The following is a 21028-nucleotide window of genomic DNA, read 5'->3' as shown; positions in this document are numbered from 1 at the left end:
CCGCCAGTGTCAAGCGAACAACACCAGTGTCCCGCACTCATACAGACAGCGTCGCAATAGCAACGCCAGCGTCCCGCACGACACCGTCCAGTGCCACACCAGCAACACCAGTGTCCCGCGCGATACCGCCAGTGTCAAGCGAACAACACCAGTGTCCCGCACTCGTACAGACAGCGTCGCAATAGCAACGCCAGCGTGGTGCGCCGCGCGTTCCACGGCGAAACTGCGGCGGTGGTGTGCCGCGTGCGAAAAGGAACCACCAAGTGCGCAAACGTGAAGAGCAGCTCAACGTTTTTAATATTAGGATATGGAGGAGGAAAATAAAAAGGAAACCCATCACTGCAACAGCCAGCATCCCACGCACGTGAAGGGAACAACAATGTGCAGGAACGCAGTTAACATAGTGGACTAAAAGGTACTGCCGAGTACTCGGAAGAGCAGGGATGAGATGGGAAACATCCAGTTGAAATGCTTTCAAGATTTGGAAATTCTGCGCTGCTGCAAGAAGTCGACCTTTCAAGAAATATTACAGGAGCGGGCGGGCGGGGGAGGGGGGTGTGCACATTTCTACAGCGAACCATATCTTGAGTGCATGAAATAAATAAATAAAATACAGACACCCACAATAACTCAGCATATTAGGAATGATTACAGTTCTCTTAATTAATTCCAATCAATTACCTTCTCAATTCATTACAATACAATTTCATATATTACGTATAATCCTCAGTCAAACCCATTTAATAATTATTAGAATAATAAAAAAAATACGCTATGAAATAAATGACGATAAATGAACACTAAGTACAAAAAAATCAAGGAGAGCGATGTAACAGGGATTTGGAGCTCCCATTGGGGGGGGGGTTGAAGTCGTGCCTTACGCGCTTCGCACTCCCATCCCCCGAGACTACCTCCTGGACACGCGCTCACTCCACAACTGGCACCATCTGCACCCCCCCTCCCCCTGGACTCGTAATCTTTTTTCACGTCCGATGTGGCAAGCACGGTCTGCCCCTAAATGTGGAACGTCGTCGGGGGTAGAGTCGGGGGGCCACCGTTGGGCCAACCACACGGGCCAATCCTTGGGTCCAATGTCACGGCCCAATCCTTGGGCCCAACGGTTGGGCACAACAGCACCCGCCAACCGTTGGAGGCCCAATGACACGTGCCAACCCGTTGGCCCAACGTTGGGCCAACCACACAACGACGTTGGCATGGTTTTACCAGGACTACCCCCCCCCCCCTTCTCTCCCCAGCATTTTACCAACAACTCATCCCGTTGCTTAATATCGTAATGGTTATTTTCAAACCAGATTGAAATAGTTACGCAATGGGCGAGCATTGCCCTGCGAGGGCAACTCGTCAGCTACACGGGAGGAGGAGGGGAGGGGGGACATCGTTAAACAAAAACAGCCACCGAATCCATTCTAATAGTTTGCCAAAGAAAATGGAACAAAAATTTACTAAATTCTGTATTTTTTTTTTGTATTTTATTGGCAGGCAGTAAGGTAATTATATTTCATCCAACAACAGGCTGCTGCCTGGCTGAAGAAAAACCACAATTACAAAGGCCTTGGGCTAAATACAACAATTTACACGGCAATACACACAACAAAAATACACTTACAAAATGAAGATTTAAAACACCAACCGCTCCAACCCCTGAAGGATATCACACTTCCGATTTAGAAAGAAATAAAATACATACAAGCGAAAATACAGGCAGAAAAAGACTAAAGCTTATCCCTGATCTTCCTTGTGTTTTTCTTCGAAAGAAAATGAGTTCAAGTCACAAAACAAGAAAGGCAGGCAACCCCTTGACCGTAACAAACTTGAAGCTCATGCCCACACATGATCCTTCTCCTGTTTTAAACTCTGCTGCTGTATCAAGTCTACGAGGGATGGTTCGAGTTCTGCTCCGAATCTTCACGATTATAGCCAATGAACGGCTTGCATGACAGGCATTGCCGAACACCCGCAAGCCTCGGCCACACACACTCACAGGCCCAGCCAGAGACCAACAAAAGCAGACAGAGACCTCGCACACCAGAACCAGGAGATCCTCACCCCGCCCACAGATCTCACTAGGCAGCACCAGACCTCACCAGAGGACGAGGGGGGACCCCCCTCACCAGAGCTACAAACGATGGATGCCGCCGATGACGACGACCTGACCTCAAGTGTTTCCTGGGCAACTGCTGTATTCCAACAATCACATGCTGATCTCTCCTGAAAAAGCACAGCCACACCTCGCGCTATAGACTTGAGAGTTGAGGTATTTCATTCGCCGCTCGCAGTCTCTACCTGCACGTCGTTTTAGCACACTGCGATCGGCTCCACGAGTCGAAATCTGTTTTTACAAAAAAAGTGTTTGCTTTCATGTTACTCCTTAATAACAGCAGGAAATTAGCACCATGTTTGTCAGGACACTCTCAAAAGTTATCTGAAAATGACTTCAACTTTTTTTAATTAGGAATTTTTAAAAAGTCTTTTTTGTATAGGTTTTTTTTTCTTCCCCGTTTTAAAAGCAAAATGTCGGGAGGGCCAGAGCCGATTTTGCGAGAGCCTTTTTTTGCCCAATGAAAAGTTGCATAAACGCTTGAACCTCACCGAGGATTTCTCCTTTTCTGTTTCACCTGCAGATTTTCAGAGTTAGCGGGGAGGAGGGGGGGGGTTCCTGCCTCAAGGAAACCAGCAACTATTCATCGCGATGGATAAATGCTTCAGTTTTAAAAAAGAGGGACCCCCCCCCCCCCCAAAAAAGATTCACAGAGTTGCTAACCTCACCACCCCTCGTCGTTTCCGACGATAGCACGATGCACATTTTTCGTAAATGTCTATTTTTACCAACACGTATTTAGAACTAAACATTCGTTTATTCTCGATAACGAATACAGTATGTGTGTTCAACCCAGGTGTGGAGAGAGCCGGAGAGTAAGTTGAACAATTACATCTTTCTATACAGTAGGCTGCAGATCCTGCAGTGGGGGGAAGAGAGAGAGAGGGGGGGGGGTTTGCTGTTGAGCGGCAATGGAAGTAGCGCCCGACACAGATGACGAGACGCGCCAAATCGCACTCCCGCAAAAAAAAAAAAATTCGCTTAGCGTTTTCAAGTTGTTACTTAAAATCAAGTGAAAAAGTGCTTTCTTTAACAGAAAATTGTAAATCTACAATGGTAACCGGTTAAAGAATCATCGTCATTCTTATTATTATAAAGACAACTTGTCTAACAAATGCATCACTACCCTGTAAAAAAAAAAAATTCATAAAAAAACACAAACGACACACGACAGAAGGCAGGAGCTCAATCGGCACTGCCTCTTACCCCGGCGGGGAAGGAAAGGGGGCTTGGGGGGGGGCACCCCCCCCCACGCTGACCACCAGTGCCACCATCCTCACCCACCCCGCCCCCCCCGCCAACTGAACGTAAATTAAAATCGCTTTGTAATGAACGCAGTTCTTCTAGACAGTGTCGCGAAACTCCTCAAGTCAAAGTCCCTGTGATGTTGAGCACCAATAGCATCCAGCAAACTCTTAGAAAATCCCAATACACGCTTACTTGTAACGCACGCACGCACGATACCCTAATTAGCAACGTGTACGTGCCTGTTTTGCTTTAAAATCGTAAAATCCCTCGACAAAACATAGTTAAAAAAAAATCACAATATCATTATTATATGCAATTTTACATGTGTAAAAAAAAACCCCACCTCACCGACGACAAAAAAGAAGTCTTCTAGGCTAAAGGTAAAACACGCAAACCGCACACCCAATAAAAACGCACCGGATTGATGTAAACCAACTTCAAAAGTGACCGATCAGCACCAGAGTTTTGTTGCGTCACACACTTTGCGATGACCGTTGTTGACCGGTAGACGTCATAATCGCCGTCGCCTACAGTAAATAAAAAATAATGAAATCAGACGCTTGGCAATCTCGGCCGATGATGATGATGATGATGCCGCCGACGGTGATGACGGAGAAGTGAAGTAACACCCGCGGGTGACAGAGGTGGGGGGGGATGGTGGGGTAAGTGGGAGCCTGTGAACCTCGAAGGCACGAGGCAGCACCAGGGGCGTGGAAGGGGGGGATTGGCAGCAATCGATGTGAGTGCACGGCCCCCTCCCACCGCCTTCCCCACACCCCACCGCCCCCCCCAACACGGCTACACCCAACGCCTCGCTTGCATAGAACCACGAAAACTCGGCATTCCCGACTTCGCACGAGCACCGGCAAACGTAGCACCCCGTCCCCGCCGTAACCCTCGGCCCCGTTAAGCACCGCTGCGTGGAACCGGGTGGTTTAAATGTCACCTCCGATGTGTGTGTTTTTTTAAGACATTTCACGTTTAAAGCAGGTCTTAATATTGGTTGCAGTTGTAGAATTTGTTTCGTTTCGTTCACTGGCAACACCGTAACTTTGCGATTCAGAATGGGCGTTCGAAATAGATCGTCAGCTCACAGGGGAGAGATCCTTTGCTAGAAGCCAAATCTTGTACCTGGCAGGCATGGCCAGGAAGAGCCCCACTCTCTCTTGCTCTCATCACCAAGCAACCAGCACCTATATCCATCCACCAGCAGCGACGCCACCGCTCGCAACGGCAGCTTCGTAGGCGTAGCCACCACCATCACCAACAACAACACCCGTGGCCTCATTCGCATTCCGCGCAGAATCTGTCTGCAGTTTAATTGCTGGTGTATTTTAAAAAGGTATTGTTGTTTTGTAATTGGGACCGTACAGTAGTAAGCTTGCAATTAGACACGTTTCCCAATGAGTTTTTGGTGGAGGTTGTTAAATCAGCTGGTGCGATTACTTCACGCCGGGTTTGTAATTTGCCGCGACGGAATCGTTGCATATCTTTCAGGAAGCCTGCGTGGGGAGACGCTAAATGACCCAGATGGAGTCGCGAGACTCGAGGCTGCGGATATAGCTCTTCCCAGGTCGCCTTCGCCTGCAAGGATTGAATCATTTTTAAATCCTTTATATTAAGTTAACTTGGCTTGCTTGCGCGCTTATGGCCGTGCAAATCTTTCGGTCGTTTTTTAACCCACTTCCCGTGATCCAATCGAGCTGACATTTTGCACACAGACTCGTTGTGCGTGACAATTTCTTTTCGTGAAAATTTTTTTCCATAACTTTACACTTTTTAGGAATTTTTTTTTTTATATTTAATTACCAATTGCTTAATGGTGGCAGGCAATCATCTGACCCATAGGTGGCAGCCATCTCAAGCCAGAGGACGAGAGGACTCTAGCCGCCACGCATATAAAGGATTTATAGTGAAAAACTTTGTTTTTACGGGTTAATTTTTTTCTCCCGTAATTCCGAAACATTTCCCCCACCCCACCCCTGCATTGTGGCGAAAGCCCAAAGCGAGAAGGAGGCTCCTCGATGTGAAAGAAACCGAAAGTAAAAAAATACAATAAAAAAACGCACAAAGCACACGTGACGCGGTGACACCATCCCTCAGAAATAAAACACATTTGAAGGTTTTTTTTACATTTTAAACAATTTTTTGTTGTTTTGCTTCTGCAGTGGTGCCACGACGCGTGCCAATGAGTCTCGTTGTTAGCTGCCGTTCAGAAGTCGATGTCGACTCCAGGCTAAAGCTGCCATTTTTACGTTTTGCAAGAGATTCAGTTTTACAACCAGTAATTCAATACTTGTACAGCAACCTGTGAGAAACTTGAGAGAATGTTTTTGTTTGTGTGTTTGTGCACGTGTATTTGTTGATAAAAAAAACGGCGACGAATCTGACGAGCCGGCGCGGACATCGGTGAAACGCGAGCGGACGCGTGCCGCCACGGGTTGCCCCCCGCGGTGCCCCCCCCCCAGACCGCTCACACGAAGTGAGAGTAGTTCCCGGAGAGGTGCGTGCAGGGCTTGGAGTGCGCCGTCGTCACGGAGCAGGTGGCGTGCGAGAGCGCGCGCAGCGTGGGGATCCCCTCCTTGATCGCGTACGAGATCGGCGGCAAGTCCAGGAAGTCCAGCACGTTTTCTTTCACCTCGGTCACCTTGACCCTCTTCGCCGCCACCGCCGATGACGACGACAACGAGGATGGGGAGGGCGCCCGGCTGACGGGGGTCTCAGTGGACGGTGCCGCCGGCACGTCGCCGCCGCCGCCGCCGCCGCCGCCGCCCTCGGCCGCCGGGTGGTTGGCAGACTCCAGCTCGGCCATCTCCGCCGCTTCGCGTTTGGCTTTTTTGTCGGCCATCTTGGCCTCCCATAGTGCAAGGCCGTGGCGCGGCACATTGAGGCTCTTGTGCTGGTAAAAGACCAGGGAGATGCGCGTCGGGTGGCGGCGGTTCGGCTTCCTGAGCGGCGTTGTGGCGTGCAGCTCGCGTTTGGCGCACTCGATGAGCACCGAGCCGTGCGCGGGAGCGATGGCCACGCCGCCAATTTCCCGATCCAAAAAATTATGCTCGCTGTCCGACCACACCTCCTCCTGGTCGTCCTGGTGGGCGGCGCCCACCTGGGAGGCGGCACCCTGCGCCGCGTGCGCACCGTCGCCCATTTTCTGGTGGCAGCCCTCGGCGACGCCCAATCCCTTGATGACCCCGTTGACCCTCTTGGTCGGCGTGGCCTCGTCCCTGCCGACCTTGAGCGGCGAGGACGCCACGTGGGGGGGCGGCGGCGGCAGCTCCGTCGTCGTGCCCTGCGTCTGCTGCAGGTGGTAGCCGCCGCCGTGCGGGTGGTGCGAGTGGTGGGCATGCGGAGACGACGCCAGCTGCCCGGCCCACGGGGACACCGACGGGTGGTACGCCGCGGCCGCCGCGGCCGCCAGGTAGGCCTGCGCCCTCTCGTCGCCCAGATCGTAGCCGCCCATCGCCGCCCTGGTCGGATCCTCGGCGTAGTGGGGCGAGACGGCGAACGGGGAGGCGCCGTAGAAAGTGGCGCCCTGGTACCCGTGGTAGCCAGGGGACGGCGCGGACGCTGCCGCGGGATAGGGGTAGTGCTGGTGCATGAGCGTGTGGATGGGCGGCAGGGTGGGCCGCGCCCCCATGAGCTGCGCTTGGTGGTGGGCGTGGTGGTACGAGGGGTGGTACGGAGGCAGGGCCGGGTCCGGCTGCGGCGACGGGTAGAGCCCCGCGTGCGGGTAGGGCGGTGTGGCCGGCGTGCCTTGGTAGTGCGGAGAGGCAAGCGCCGAGTGCGGGCTGGGCACCGGCGTGTGCGCGCCATAGCGCAGCGCGGCGTACTGCCCCAGGGGGTCCACCGCCGCGTGGTACAGGGGAGGCGTCACCGCCGCCAGCTGCTGCGGACCGTTGCCTGAATCGGACACCGCGGAGAAACCAATCGCCCTCAGCACTCAAGACTCGCGGCCGCCACCCGAGCCTCGGCATGGTGATGAATCGGCCTAGCAAGTTTAGACCGCTTCGTCTCATCCACACCATGTTAAAAAACCACACTGCAGGTCCCCCCCCACCAACACACTCATTGATTCCTCCACACATGCCGAGGGGGCGTCTACATTACGGTTTCATCTCATCCACAAAGTGTCCAAGACATCACATTGTACACAGCTAATATCACTATCTCTTCCTGATTTTCTCACGAATGCCTCAACTTTGGAAATTCCCTCCCCTCGTTTGTTCCCACATTCGCAGAACATCCAATTCAAGAAACGTATGACCTCCGGATCAATTCCGCATACAGCACACGTCACATGTCCAACTCAATGGGCAATGAGGTGTGGGCAGATTACGTGAAAAGGAGATATGCGAACATCCTTAGACGACGCAAATTGGTTACCTCACAACTACAAAAGCGCAAACTGCTTTCCACGCGGAGAAATGCGTTCCTGCGGGCACTGGGTGTGGGCGGTCAATCGGGCAGGATGACGACGCGTCGGTCGGGGATACGCGACGATGCACCGTGTTTGTCAAGGGGAGAGGGTGTTGCAAACCAGAGAGGGCGGCCAACTGCAGCTGCTGCTGGATCTGGGAGTGGTGCTGCGGCGACGTGAAGGACTGCGCGTCGGCCATGCCGCCGCCATGCTTGGAGCCTCTTCCCGGCGTGACCTGCGACTTTTCCGCCCTCGCGTCGCCCCCCGCCGCACTGGGAAGGCCGTGCGGCTGAACCGGCGATGCCGTCGCCGCCGCCGCGGCCGCCGCCGCAGCCGCCGCTTGCTGTTTCTCCGCGGCGGCTCGCTTGGCCTCGGCTTTCTTTCTGCGACCGGACTTGGCGGGCTCGGCCAGCATGCGGACCTCCCGCGGGAACGACCTCAGCACCTGCAATGGCGAGGCAGACGCGCACGCGCGCACGCCAGGTATGTTACCCGCGTGTTAGCAGTGTGTGACCGTTGTTCCTGTTACCTGTGTAGAGGAGTAGAGGAGAGTGGTGGCGTCGTGTGCGCTGTCCGGTGCGGTGACATCACGGGACGTGGGGTCGCACGCGCTGGGCAGTGCATGTGACGTCACGCCTCCTAGGGTATTTAAGGGAGACCCCGTGACGTAAGCGGGGTCACTGGAGGAACGGGGATAGTAAACAGGGTGAAGAGGGAACCTGGGATAGTGAGAGGGATCCAATAGGGAGTCTGGGGAGAAGCCGGTGGTAGCCGTAGAGGTGCTTCTCTCTCCGGTCGGTGGAGTCGGCAGACTCCACGATCCGACACGAGAGAGAGAGACCGGAGCTAGCCGGCTGGGACCCGACTCAAGAGTAGCCCCTGGGAGTTGTGTACCCTGTGAAGTAGTGATACGTGTTAATAAACCCTGGCGGAAGCCCCTAACTCACCTCCGTCTCCGAGTACGTCCGTCGGAACTACTCAACACCTGTACGTGACCGGCATGTCGCCGCCTTCACCTGTATGGCGCCAGTGCGAATGCGCTTGTCCAGGCTGTGGGGGTCGCCGTGCTCGTCCAGCTCCGCCAGCTTGTAGAGCGGCAGCACGTGCAGCTGCTCGTCCTCCGGCACCACGCCGATCGCCCGGTTGTCCTCCTTGGTCAGCGTGCAGACCTGGTGGTGTCGCGGGCAACGCAGGGCGTATGTGGCGTTGTGCGTGGCGTGTGTATATAAACACGCTAAGCGCGTCCGTCCGGTTGACGGAGGACGTTGGGAGATCCCTTGACGTTATTCGAAAAAGAGTACAAAAGGAACGCGCGCACGCCAGCGGCACTTGACCCAAATATTGCAAATTTTATAAATTCACTCAAGTTACACAACTGGAAAAAAACACACACCAGCGTCACCCCCCCCACCCTCCCATGAAACCACCACATTCTACGATCGTCTGTGAAACGGCACTTCTGCGATAGTAGCCTTGCGCTGTAAGAATCGTGCAAATACAAATTGCAAGGTGGTCAGGATTTGCTTTCACGGGGGAGGGGTGGTGGATTGGGGGCGGTGGTGTGGCAAGTGTACCACGGTGCTGCCGTTGGGCATGTTGTGCTGGTCGCGGTGAGCGTGGGCGCAGAAGTCGACGCAGGCCGTGACGCCCGAGAAGGGCCGCCCATCCTGCAGGCCGAGGCGGCAGTCGGGGGCGGATACCTCGTGCTCCACCTAACCAGGAGAGGGCGGCAGTGGTGTGTCGGCGGCGTCGCGCCATGCCTTGCCGTATAAACGAAAGCTCCGAGTAACGAACAGCGGGCTGAGTAAACCCACCCTCTGCCAGAGCCACCACGCCTTTGCGCTGGCTGCTCCTTTCTCACCATCACAATGCGTGAATTCACACGTTTCCCGTGTGCGTGTGTGTGTGGCAAGGCTCCATTGGCTGGGTCATGTAGCCCGCATGCGCAGCCACCGCATGCTCAAGCAGCTTCTTTTTGGCCGCATAGAGGGGGCATAACGGGCACGACTGGTACCAGCGGTGTCAAGATTGGCCTCTATGGAGGAGGCTCATGAAGGACGCTACTGGGTAGTTAGAGGCAGTCGCCCACCAGCAACAACGGACGGCAGAGGAGCGACGCTCACAACAATGAGTGGAGCGCCGGGTGGTTAAAACACAGCAAGTTGGCACAGTAGGGGGTACAGCCGGTGCATCTACCAGTCATCTTAGTCAGCCAACCCATGTCACCTGGGTCTGTCCCGAGACCTCCTGTCAACGAGCCTTCGACACTTCACGTGGCCGCAAAGTGCACCTGGCCTGTTAGAGGCACCGTGGTGACATCACCGTCACTTAGTGGCGAATGGCGGGTATTGGTATTGGTGTGCGTGTGGGTGGCATGTGCAATACCTGGTTAGTGTAAGCGTCTGGGGCCAGCTGCTTGTACACCGGCCCCACGTGGGTTGCCAGCTCCTGCAGGTAAGACTCCAGCTTCTCCTCCTATCGCCACAAAACACAAACTCGGTGACCCACCCACGCCGACGCAGCTTGGCCTTGTCTTGCGAATGACAACAAGGGACCCTTTCAACGTCCACCGTGCAAGCAGACGGCGCGTACATTTACGGTTCATGCACCCGCAGCGTTAGAATCAGGGCAGCCGCTGGATTCAAACCGCGAACCGCCGCCACAAGCGGCGAACGCGCCACGGGCTGGGTCACATCACCGCGCCTCAGAGGTCGCAACCGGGTACCCGATACCCGTCTACCCGTACCCGGCCGGGTACCCGTTTGCGACCCTGGTGCGGCCAGATACGGGTAAGGAATCAAAACCCATTTGCGACCTCTGGGTAGAAGGTAGGGAGGGGGACGACGGCTGTTGGCACGCGCACCTCCTTGGAGCTGTCATCTCCGTTCAGCTTGAACTTGCGCGGGTACTTGCTGCGCGCAAACTTGCAGCCGTTGTAGTACATGCTCCAGGAGCAGCCGAACGAGAAGGAGGCTCCGCAAGTCTCGGTGTCCAGGCCCTGGCAGGCGCAGGTTCGGCTACGGGCGGGCCACGCGGAGGAGGGGCAGACGCGACGAGTCCACACAAATGCACGCACGCACACACACACACACGCGCGCACACAAACACACGTGCGCACACGCGCACGCACACACGCGCACAACGAGACTCAGTCAGTTTGGTGCCCAGCAGCGTCAATTTTGTCAAACGTTTGTTTATTTAATCACCGTCGTAGTATGATTCGTAAAAAAAATGTTGGATTAGGCCACGTCATAATGTGGTCACATTTCTGTTGCAAGACCCTCCACCATCTGATGCAGCCGAGCAAATCGAAAAAGCAATTAATAGATGGTTATCGAATTGCTACCAGGTCAACGCTCGTTGCAAATGAGCCTTCTACACCTCCTGTTCCCTCTCTCTCTCTTAGAGTTCTCACCTGGGGTAAAACAAAATTATTTAAAAACTCGGGGAACTTTTAAGCAACGCGCGTTGCGTGACGATCGGTCTCACTCTTCGTTGAGGCTGCATCGCCGGCAGGTGGGCACGCCGTAGTTGTTGAGCGTCGAGGTGAGCTCGTTGTAGAGGAGGTCTGCGAGCCCCCGGTTCACGCCCTCCCACGCCATGATGGCCATGACGATGACGGCATTCTCGCACCGGTGACCGGCACGCTCGCGCACGATGCACAGCAGCTTCTCCTCCTCGCTGGCACGCCGCAGGACCTGCCAGGCCCCCCCACCCCGCGCCACAGCCACCGCTCACTTACACAGGCCCCTTTGCAGAGCACCGACGCTTGCTAATATACATACCTGCCACACTAGGCGCAGGACTTGGCAGGCCAGCGGTGGGATGGCACTCACGAATACAGACAAATTGGTTGATGATCCAAAACGGTTTTGTTCTGGATTGATTTTAAAATACAACGCGATACGAAGCGACGTCACTTTAATGATGTCATGTCCACGTCTCCCCCCTGTTAATATTGCTGGCTATGCGACGACGCTTTGGCTTAAATTGTTAAGCTTTAAAAAAACATTTGCACTGGCATTATTGTTTTACCGATGACACTTCATGCAAACAACATTTTTCAACGTTTTTTTAACTACTAAAGATTATCATCTTAGTTAAACAAAATACACTTGAAACTTAAGCAACACATCGCATATGGCTCTCACTCTTCGATTGGCAAATACATTCAATTGCCAAATCAAACCCTTAAACAAAAATGCACCCTAGGGGGCGCAGTGGGGCAATCCTTAAGACGTTGTCGCTCGCAATGAAAAATCTCGGGAAGCTGCCGGAAGAGGTTCGTGTGTGCGAATACAATGACGGCCACATCTTCTCCCGTCCACACCGCCAGTGGCGAGATGTGATCTATCTCGCACGGCATACAGTAGATCGTGGGTTCAATCCCAACCATGACGCTTGTACATTTGGAGTTTGCATGTTCTCCCCGTGGTCGCGTGGATTTTTCTCCGGGTCCTCCCGGTTGTTCTCTCCACATTTAGAAACATCCGATCAGCGTGTTTGGATGCTATGAATTTCCAGGAGATAAGCCACTTTCGTTGAGATATCATTTGTGGTCAGGTCGCTTCTGATAAAGGAGCTACATAGTTCAGTGGGCATTATCTTGTAAAAGGAAAATAATACGTAGTTTATAAATAGTTTCATAGTTCACTCACCCACTTGGCGATGGGGCAGCCCTGGGAGCTTTTGCCTTCCTTCCCAGTGTACACCACCTTCTCGATCCGCACGGCTTTGCCCTTCTCACCGAACCTGCAGAGAGAGCCGGCCACGTGCCCCAAACACAAGTGCATTAGACGGTAAACCTGGCCATCGATGTGGTTCAAAACGGCAACTCAATCAATCCACCTCGATATTTTACACCGTTATTTGGAAATCCTGCTGCTGTCGCGACAGCTGTGGGTGTACAAAAACACAATTAACGAAATAATAACCTCACATTCATCTATATACATATATAGCACCGCGGTCTTGAAAAGGAAAAATATGGAGTGGGCGCAGTGGATCTGGGATCGATCCCCGACGGGGGCACAGTCTCTGCGTGTAGTGGGTACGTTCTTCTGCCCGTTCTGCGTGGGATTCCTCCGTGTTCTCTGGGTTCCTCCCATAGCTAACAAAACCCCGTGCAATGTAACTGGTGTGGGGTCAAAACATCACAAATTCCACGGGATCATCGAGCGCGACCCCCCCGCACGGCTCTGACGCGCCAGTGGAAAAAGGGGGGGGGGGGGGCGGTAATTGGTGGGCCCGTACAAACACCGCGTGAGGCTTTGTGCCACCGACCTCGTCTCCATGAGGTGGCGTACGGCTGCCACCGTTGGGCCGGCTCCCAGGTGCGTGTAGTAGGGCCCTTCGTCCTTCTCGATGATTTGATCTGAAACATCGCGCATCGTCGTCACACCGCGCTCAGATATTCGCCACACAGATTTCAACCATATACAACACCCCTCACCCCCCCTCCTTTTTCTTAAAGCATGCTCATTGCGTACCCCTTGAAATGAAATGTTTAAACACTCATTAGGTGGCTGAAAACACCTTAATATATAGGGGATGGCAGTGCTTGGGCAATTGTTACCTTCCCGTTTATCTGTGGCTCCACCCCATTATAAGATGGAATTTGCATGAACGACGACGTTATGTACATAAAACAATTATACCGAGCCATGCTTCCAGTCCCATACATATTCCCACAGCCACATTTGCCGGGAGTATTTATGACCTTTGACCGAAATACTTGAAAGGCAGTTTCAACCCTCCCATCATTTCACCATCGCTGACACCCCACCCCCTCCACTACCCCCACCCACTGCGCCCCGGGCCGACTGCCCACATGTTCTTGACCCAATGTAAACATGTGCGGGGGACCGAGTTAACACCAAGCAGTGAAGCACAGGGCCAAACTTGTAATGGGAGTCTGTGTCACGAAAGTTGAGATAAGTTTACGACAGCTCCATCAGCGGCACCAGACGGATGGGTTTGGTTGCACCGCCCGCAGACGGGAGTTCGCCGATCACGGTGTCCGAGAAGGATCGTACGGGGTAATTAGTTCCATGAACTGGCCAGCGGCTCGCAATCTGAAGGTCGCAAGTTCAAATCCTGGTCGGGGGTTGACTCAGTCCATCACCTCTCCAGGGGGTCGTTAAATAAGAAACCACTTTGTGGAGAATTCAACAGTGGTTGATCCCTCTGGAGAGACTCATCCAAAACACAGAAGTGTGGAATTTCCACCACTGGCTCTGGGCTGTTATTGGGCGATAAGCACCAATGCTTAAATGCATCCATCCAATCCAATGCAGGATGGGGCGAACACAGTCCGGTGTGGGATGGCGATCCTCGCGTCAACAACTGTCGCACAGACAACTGCGCAGATCGCAAAGAGCACAACGGGGCCTGACATGGAGCCCTTGTGGAACGCCATGCGCACTGCATACGCGAGCTCGATAAAAATTCTGAATTCTTCACAAGACCCAACGGGATACATAAGAAACATGCAATGGCATCCATTTATGGGCCGTCCCCAGATGCTCCAATGACGGGAAAGGCAATGCAATGATGTCAAAGGCTGCAGAAACTACCTAAAATGGACAGTGTGGTAAACTGTCTCTCGTAGGCCATGAGTCCAGACCAGATATTTCACCTGTCGGTAATACCTAAGGTGGCATAAAGTGATTGATGTGGCCGAAGTGAATTATGTGAACGCCACAATTAACATTATACACCTTACGTGGTACTTAATAATCTCTACTCTGGCACATGACCTACTTGTCCATATCTACAAGTATAACACTGTTCATGTTAATCAGAGCGGCCTGCGGAAGGTGGTGCTGTGGCTATAACCAGACCGAAGTGTTTTAGATTTTAGCTTTGAAGATAAGCCAGCAGCCACACTTTGGACGTAAATGACAGATGAGAAATCAGGCCGTAGTCATTAACACAGCTTGATGCCAGAGGTTGGCTTCTTGAATAATGGATATGCTCCGGCTGATTTAAAAGCACCTGCAAACGCCAACGGCACCGTGGAAGGTTTGCTGATTGGCACCAGTTTAATTGGTGACAGGTCGTTTAACACGGGTGGCAGGAAGGAAATTAGCTACGGATCAGCAGGGCTTGTAACATTTCCAGGCCTTTTTCTGTTACTTTTCAGGAACGTCGAGCAATTTATGTGTCTGCGTGCTCCTGCGTCTGTGTGTCTCTGCTGTGAATGTCTGCTGTGTTCATGTCTTGTCGACAGAGGGCACTATGTGGCAATAACTGCCTTTAGTGCCACAGCTTCAAATCTACGCCAAGCAGATGGGTGTGTGCCCCGTGCCCTCCTTCATCGGTTCTCGCTGACAGCACTTGCCTCAACAGTCCGTGAAGGCTATACTGGAGATCTTTGACTTTGTGCTCCGAGAGAATAATTTGTAAATGTCACATGCAGTGTTTCGGTGACACGGTGAGGCCATTTGACGTAACACACAATCCATCGTTAACCCCCCCACCTCTGGACCTACTTGGCTCCGGGCCAGATTCAGATGTCTTGACAGAATGCCATGGGGTTTGGTCATGGCTCGGCTCGGATGTGCCAGTGGAAAGAACACCACCACGTGTCTAGAGTGAACGCCACGTCTAGAGTGAAGAGGTATTCGGGGGTCCAGCTATTATCTGCCATCGTCATTGCACGCCACGATTTATGAATGCACGTGGTAGCTAAAAGGGACGCATGGTTTCAGTTGCAAAGCTCGAGAATTCAGCACGTGATACTGTGTGTTTGTGCATGTGAACACATAGGTGCGTGTGCGGGGGGGGGGGGTATGTGCGTTTGTGGGGAGAGGTGGTGTAGCGGTTAGCACGCAACGCTACGAACCCGGCGACCCGAGTTGGATTCCCACTCACGGCCAACACCCCGATTATCTGAAATCGGTCCTGGGCCTTCTATAGGTCGACTCGGCCTCAAATGAGAACCTGGTACTGTGTGTAAACATCGCCATTGAGGAGACAAAGGTGGCCAGGCGCAGTGCTGGGGAGCGGTAGTGTAGCGGTTAGCGCGCTGTGCTATGAACCTGGCGACCCGGGTTCGATTCCCGCTCACGCCAACACCAGTGACGATTATCAGAACCGGTCCTGGGCCTCCCCTAGGTCGACTCAGCCTACAATGAGTACCTGGTGCGGTGTGTAAACATCGCCATTAGGGAGACAAAGGCGGTCGGGCGTGGTGCTGGCCACCCACCCCCTCGTGTACCGTACCGGCCTTCATAGGTGCTCGCTAACAGCACTTGCCCCTACAGTCTGTTAAGGCTATACGGGGGATCTTTGTCTTTGTATGCGCGCGCACACGCGGCACGCGTGCGAACACGTTGTGCATACGCGCGCGCACACAGAGAGAGGCTGGGCCTTGTCAAGCGCCCAACTCTCCGTGGCGCGGCGCCCCGTTTGGGCGGCGTCGACCGAGTGACCCACTTGGAGCCGTTCGCTCGCAGCGGCGTCGGCAGCGCCAGAGAGAGACGCGGCGCGTCAGCAACGGCCGACCGCCTACACTAGACAGGCCCCAACTGCTCACACGGGTCCAGCCCCCCGCCACCACCCTGCCCTACCCTCGCGGGATCCTCGTGTGCCGCCGTGGCCTTACGGGTCCCTCGCCAGTCTACACTTTCATAAGATGTGGCGCCTGCCCTTCGTGGCCCTGTGGGGAGTACGCAAACGATGCCTCAACGAAGTGGCTTATTCAGTGAAAATGTACAGCAGCAGCCAAATACTCTGAAAGTATGTTTCTAAATGTTTAGGGAAAAGACGCGGAGGACCTGGAGAAAACTCCAAGCGACCACGGAATGAACACGCAAACTCCAAATATACAGCAGGCGTCAGGGTTGGGATCGAACCCACGACTTCCTGTATACCAGGCGAGGTAGTTAACATCTCCCCACCGCGGCGTCCACACGTATACTATCCACGACGCCGACTCCTCCTGTGGACGGTGACACTGACACGGAAAGAGACGCTACTGTTGGCAAGGTGCCCGCCGCCGCGCGAGCGCACGGTTTTCTCCGTTTCTCCCACGGCGTCCCGTACTCACCCACGCAGCTGCACGGAGGAAAGTCCAACTGGCCCTTCTTGGTGGGCGTGTCCAGGATATTCTTGGTCGGTGTGTCCAGGTACTTGAGCGGCGACTCCAGGAAGCTGCTGAGGATGGACGGCGGCTGCTTTGCAGGGGTCGAGTTTCCCGACAGCGTGGCCCCCTTGTCCTCCTCCCCGTCCATCCCCACGGATGCGGCCAGGGTGGACAGCACCGTGATGGGCCCCGAGCTCTCCACTTTCACCTGGAGGCTCTGCCTCTGCAGGTAGGCCGCCAGGTGAGCTTTCACGGTCGAGGATGACGGCACGGACGACGACGGCGGCAGCGAAGATGGCGATGGGGACGAAAAGGAAGTGCGCGTCGAACCGTGCGTCCCCAAATCGTTGCTCGCTCGGTGGCACATTTCGGCTGGCGTGGGTTCGGTTTTCAAACGCATGTTGTGCGGCGTTGGCGTCTGGTTAGCCGGGAGATCGGCGGATGCGCGAACAGAGCCCGGGCGAGACGACTGTGGGTGGGAGACGTCCATCCGTTGCTGCTGCTGGTGCTGCTGCCGCTGCGACAAATGGTCCGACGACTCGGGGTCCTCGGCGATCTTTATCTCGAGCTGCCGGATGATCTCCTTCAGGTCGTCGTTGTTCGGGTCGTGCACGGAGGACTGCTGCTCTTTTCGGCTCGACATCGGCGAACCACTGCGAATCACTCTGTGCCCCAAGTCGTGGCCACTCGCACCTCGACTGGAGAAGCAAATCACTCCGTTGTCCGGCTGGGATGTTTTCATGGACGAGCCTCGTTTATCCTGCTGCTCTCCCGGCCCAGATGCTTGCTGAAAACCAATGCTGTTGCTGCGAGACAGGCCGCTTTTGTAACTCGAATTATGTTGCCCCTTGAGTGCTGCCTTGTCCCTGTGTCCCTGCGCGGGGTGCTCCTTCGACTGCATCTGTTGCAGACGCTGCTGCTGCTGCTGCTCGCTCCCGAGCACTTTCTGGAACAGCCCTTCATCCCCGCTCTGCATGTGCTGCTGCAGAAGCCTCTCCAGCGACTTCTGTTCCACCTCGGAGTGTTTGTACGGCTGCATCTGCTGCGGCATCGGCTGTTGGAAATGCATCTGCTTCTTGCTGCCGTAGTATTGCCGGGCGTCGGAAGCGTGCGCAAGCAGCGACAGGCTGCCCTGGGGATCCTGCGAACCTTCGCAGTGCTGCCCGTGCTGCCCGTAGCGCTCGCTCGCCGCCGCCGAGTTCTTCGCGTCGCGCTCGCCGTGCTGCGGGCGGGCGTGCATCACGTGCTGGCCTCCCTGAGGCAGCAGGTGCGACTGCAGGAGCCCGTGCTCCTCCGCTGGGTCGCTCGAGTTGCGTCGGCTTGTGATAGCACCTTGGAGAGTCCCTGATCGCTCGGCGTCGAGTCCCATAAACGTACGATGGCTTTTACCTTTGTCGGCGTCGAAGCACACGGACGCCACGTGATTCATAATGACGGAGCGGGTGCTGCACTGGTTGCTGGTGGTCGCTTGCTCCGAGCACCTTTGTTTCGAGGCATCACCTCGCAGCACCTCTTCGGACAGCTCTGAGTAGGGGCGGCTGCTCTGCTCTGAGTCTCCCTCCGCTCCCATCGACAGCGGCTGCCCGTGATAGGAAGCGACCGCCGGCTGGTGCAGGTTATTACGGGGCACGGGGGCGTCGTCTTCTTTGGCAACGGAGGCGGCTCCGTCGGAGACCTGGCCGTGGGCGTTTGTGTGGCCTTGTGACTGCGCATCCAACGCTGCGCTCTGCTGCCACTTGCACTGCTGCGATTGGGCATCCTGAAGCAGCAGTTGCTGCTGCTGCTGCAGAAGCAGTTGATTGTGTTGATGATGCGAATACTGCTGTGCCAGCTCATGGCTCTGCAAGAACTGCTGATGCTGCTGCGCCTGCTGCTGGTGCTGTGTAAGCTGCTGCTCTTGAGCAAGATGTTGGCTGTGAAGTTGCGAGTGCAGCTCTTGCTGGTGGTTCATCAAGCTGTGATTTGGTTGCACCAGCAGGGGTGCGATGTGCGCATCGTTTAGAATTTTCTGTTGTAGGAGCGACTGCCCCTGCGGCGGCTGCCCCTGCATTGGCGCCAGCGCTTGGGACTGCTGCTGCTGGTGATTTTGCGCAGCCGCGCCGTGCTGCGCCGCTTTCTGCGAGTACTGTGCAGAAGCCTGGGCCTGCAGATGCTGCTTGTGCTTTGCCGCCGCTGCCGCCTCTTGATTCTGCTGCAGAGGCCCGGGCCACAGCTCGGCCAGCGTCTGCCTGGACGTGCCAACGCCGTTGCTCGCTTGCGAAAGAGACGCCGCCGCCGCCGCTGCCGCTGCCTTCGCCGCCGCTGCCTTCGCCGCCTTGCCCGCTCGGCCCTTGCCCGCCGACTGCTTGGGCGCGGCGCCGGCCAACTGGGCTCCCGTGCCATTGGACAACTCGGCGAGCGCCTTCACCGCCGTCGCCTGCTCGGGGCTCATCTGCTGCTGCAGGGCAAAGTCGAGGAAGCTCTGAAAGAAACCCGAGAGGTGAGCGTTTGCCCCTTTTTTGTTTTTGCCGCCGGCGAGTGCCAAGGCGGGAGAGCTGCACCTCTCCGCCGGCACGCTGCCGCCGGACGCCGCGGAGTTTCCGACGCCGCCGTTGCCGAGCGAAGCCTGGGCCGAGGGGCCCGGCGCGGCTCCGCTCGGCTCCGGAGTGGCGCAGCTGCCGCCAGCCTCGGGAGACCGCTCGCAGTCGTTGCCGCTCTCGGCGGCCGCCGTTAAGTCGGGGCAGTCCGGGCCTTTGCAGTCGCAGTTTTCGGGCTTCCTCTCCGAGCACGCGGTGGCTTTGCAGTATCCCTGCTGGGCCGAGGCTGCTTCCGACAGGAAGAGCAGGGGGTTCGTGACAATGGGGCTGGGCGCCCGCTTGGCACCGTCATCCGGGCTGGGCGGGTACTCGCCCGTTCCGCCGTTCACCGCGGCGGCCTCGCCGCCTTCCGCCGCCAGCGCGAGGCTGTCGGCCAACCTCAGCAGGTCCAGCTCCACGTCCTCCAACCGTGGCTTTTTGTTCGGCGGTATCGCCTGCGGGCACGAACCGTTTATGTGCCGCTTCATGCCATGGCAATTCTGCTCCGGCTCTGCGGGCTGCCCGTTCTCCACCACCACCTCCTTGCCCTGAGAGGAATCGTCCTGAAAGTCGTCCTGAGTGTCGTTCTCGTGCGCCACGCCGTTGGGAGGAGGGGGCGCCGTCGGGGATGGCGAGCGAGAGGGGGTGGCGAGCGACGGCTCCTGGCCGGGTTTTGCGGCGGCGGCGGCGGCTGGGGGCGTGGAATCTTCAGCGTCGCGGGCGCCATCGCTGGACTGCCCCGCGGGGTCCGGAGGTCGTGACTTCCTCGAGCCATTGACGGCCTTGCTCCTTGCAGCTGCCTACAAAAACACACCACAGACACGCACACACACGTTGCAGATGTGCGGCCGGGCCAGAAAACACGGATTATACTTTGCCAGTTTGGCGAAGTATAATCTAACAACCTCTGTGACCGACACAGCGGAACGGGCCGAGGGGACATTCACCGAGGAGGTGGAGCGATTAAATCAGCTCATCTGCAGGTGCTGGGTGGATGATTACATCGAAGGGGCACGAGAGGCCTTTACCCAGCAGTGGTATTTATGGAGTACAGTTACTGTGTCGTGTTTCACAACGCAGACTAAAAAACTCTCTATATTAAAAGAATGTTGGCCAGATAAGGCCCCACTGAGCTATGTAGCTCTTTTTTGGAAGCGACCTGGTCGCATATGACAGCTCAACAAAGTGGCTTATCACGTGGAAATGTACAGAAGCCCAAGTCTAAACGCATGTTTCTAAAATGTGGAGGGAAAAACCGGACTCCCCGGAGAAAAATCCATATGAGCACGGGGAGAACATGCCAACTCCAAGCATACAGGCGTCAGGGTCGGAATCCATGACCTCCTGCATACCAGGCGAGGTTTTTAACATCTCGTCACGCAAGTAATACCAGCGGAGAAGCAAGGCGAATTAAATTAAATGGCAGCACAGCTGGTAGAAGCAATGGGAGCATGGTGGCGCACACAGCGAGTTAAGTCCGACTGTCAACCACCACACTCCCACAGTAATCCGCCAAACTCGGCAGCCTCACACGACCATCACCACCACAACCACAGGGGCTCTCTCTCTCTCTCTGCAATGGCGCACGCGTCCACAAGGCT

The 21028-nt window shown here is 55.4% G+C and overlaps 1 protein-coding gene across 1 annotated transcript in view; it reads right to left on the bottom strand.

Moving 5' to 3' along the window:
• Window positions 1-278: 278 nt before the first annotated feature.
• The window catches only part of LOC144946458 (uncharacterized), a 47449-nt gene continuing 26699 nt past the window's right edge, over window positions 279-21028 (bottom strand). Inside the window, exons 2-11 of the mRNA XM_078875345.1 lie at window positions 16837-20227; window positions 13068-13158; window positions 12443-12536; window positions 11274-11482; window positions 10648-10801; window positions 10170-10259; window positions 9359-9496; window positions 8801-8953; window positions 7905-8229; window positions 279-7267 (exon numbers count right to left, since the gene is read on the bottom strand). Of these exons, the coding sequence (XP_078731471.1) occupies window positions 5841-7267; window positions 7905-8229; window positions 8801-8953; window positions 9359-9496; window positions 10170-10259; window positions 10648-10801; window positions 11274-11482; window positions 12443-12536; window positions 13068-13158; window positions 16837-20227 (6072 nt within the window). The 3' untranslated portion in view covers window positions 279-5840. The remainder of the gene's footprint in view (window positions 7268-7904; window positions 8230-8800; window positions 8954-9358; window positions 9497-10169; window positions 10260-10647; window positions 10802-11273; window positions 11483-12442; window positions 12537-13067; window positions 13159-16836; window positions 20228-21028) is intronic.

The sequence above is a fragment of the Lampetra fluviatilis genome, chromosome 41 (assembly GCF_964198595.1).
Source record: "Lampetra fluviatilis chromosome 41, kcLamFluv1.1, whole genome shotgun sequence".
In the NCBI taxonomy this organism is placed as follows: Eukaryota; Metazoa; Chordata; class Hyperoartia; order Petromyzontiformes; family Petromyzontidae; genus Lampetra; species Lampetra fluviatilis.
The sequence above is the reverse complement of the archived record's forward strand: the minus strand, read 5'-3'. Positions and strand labels throughout refer to the sequence as shown.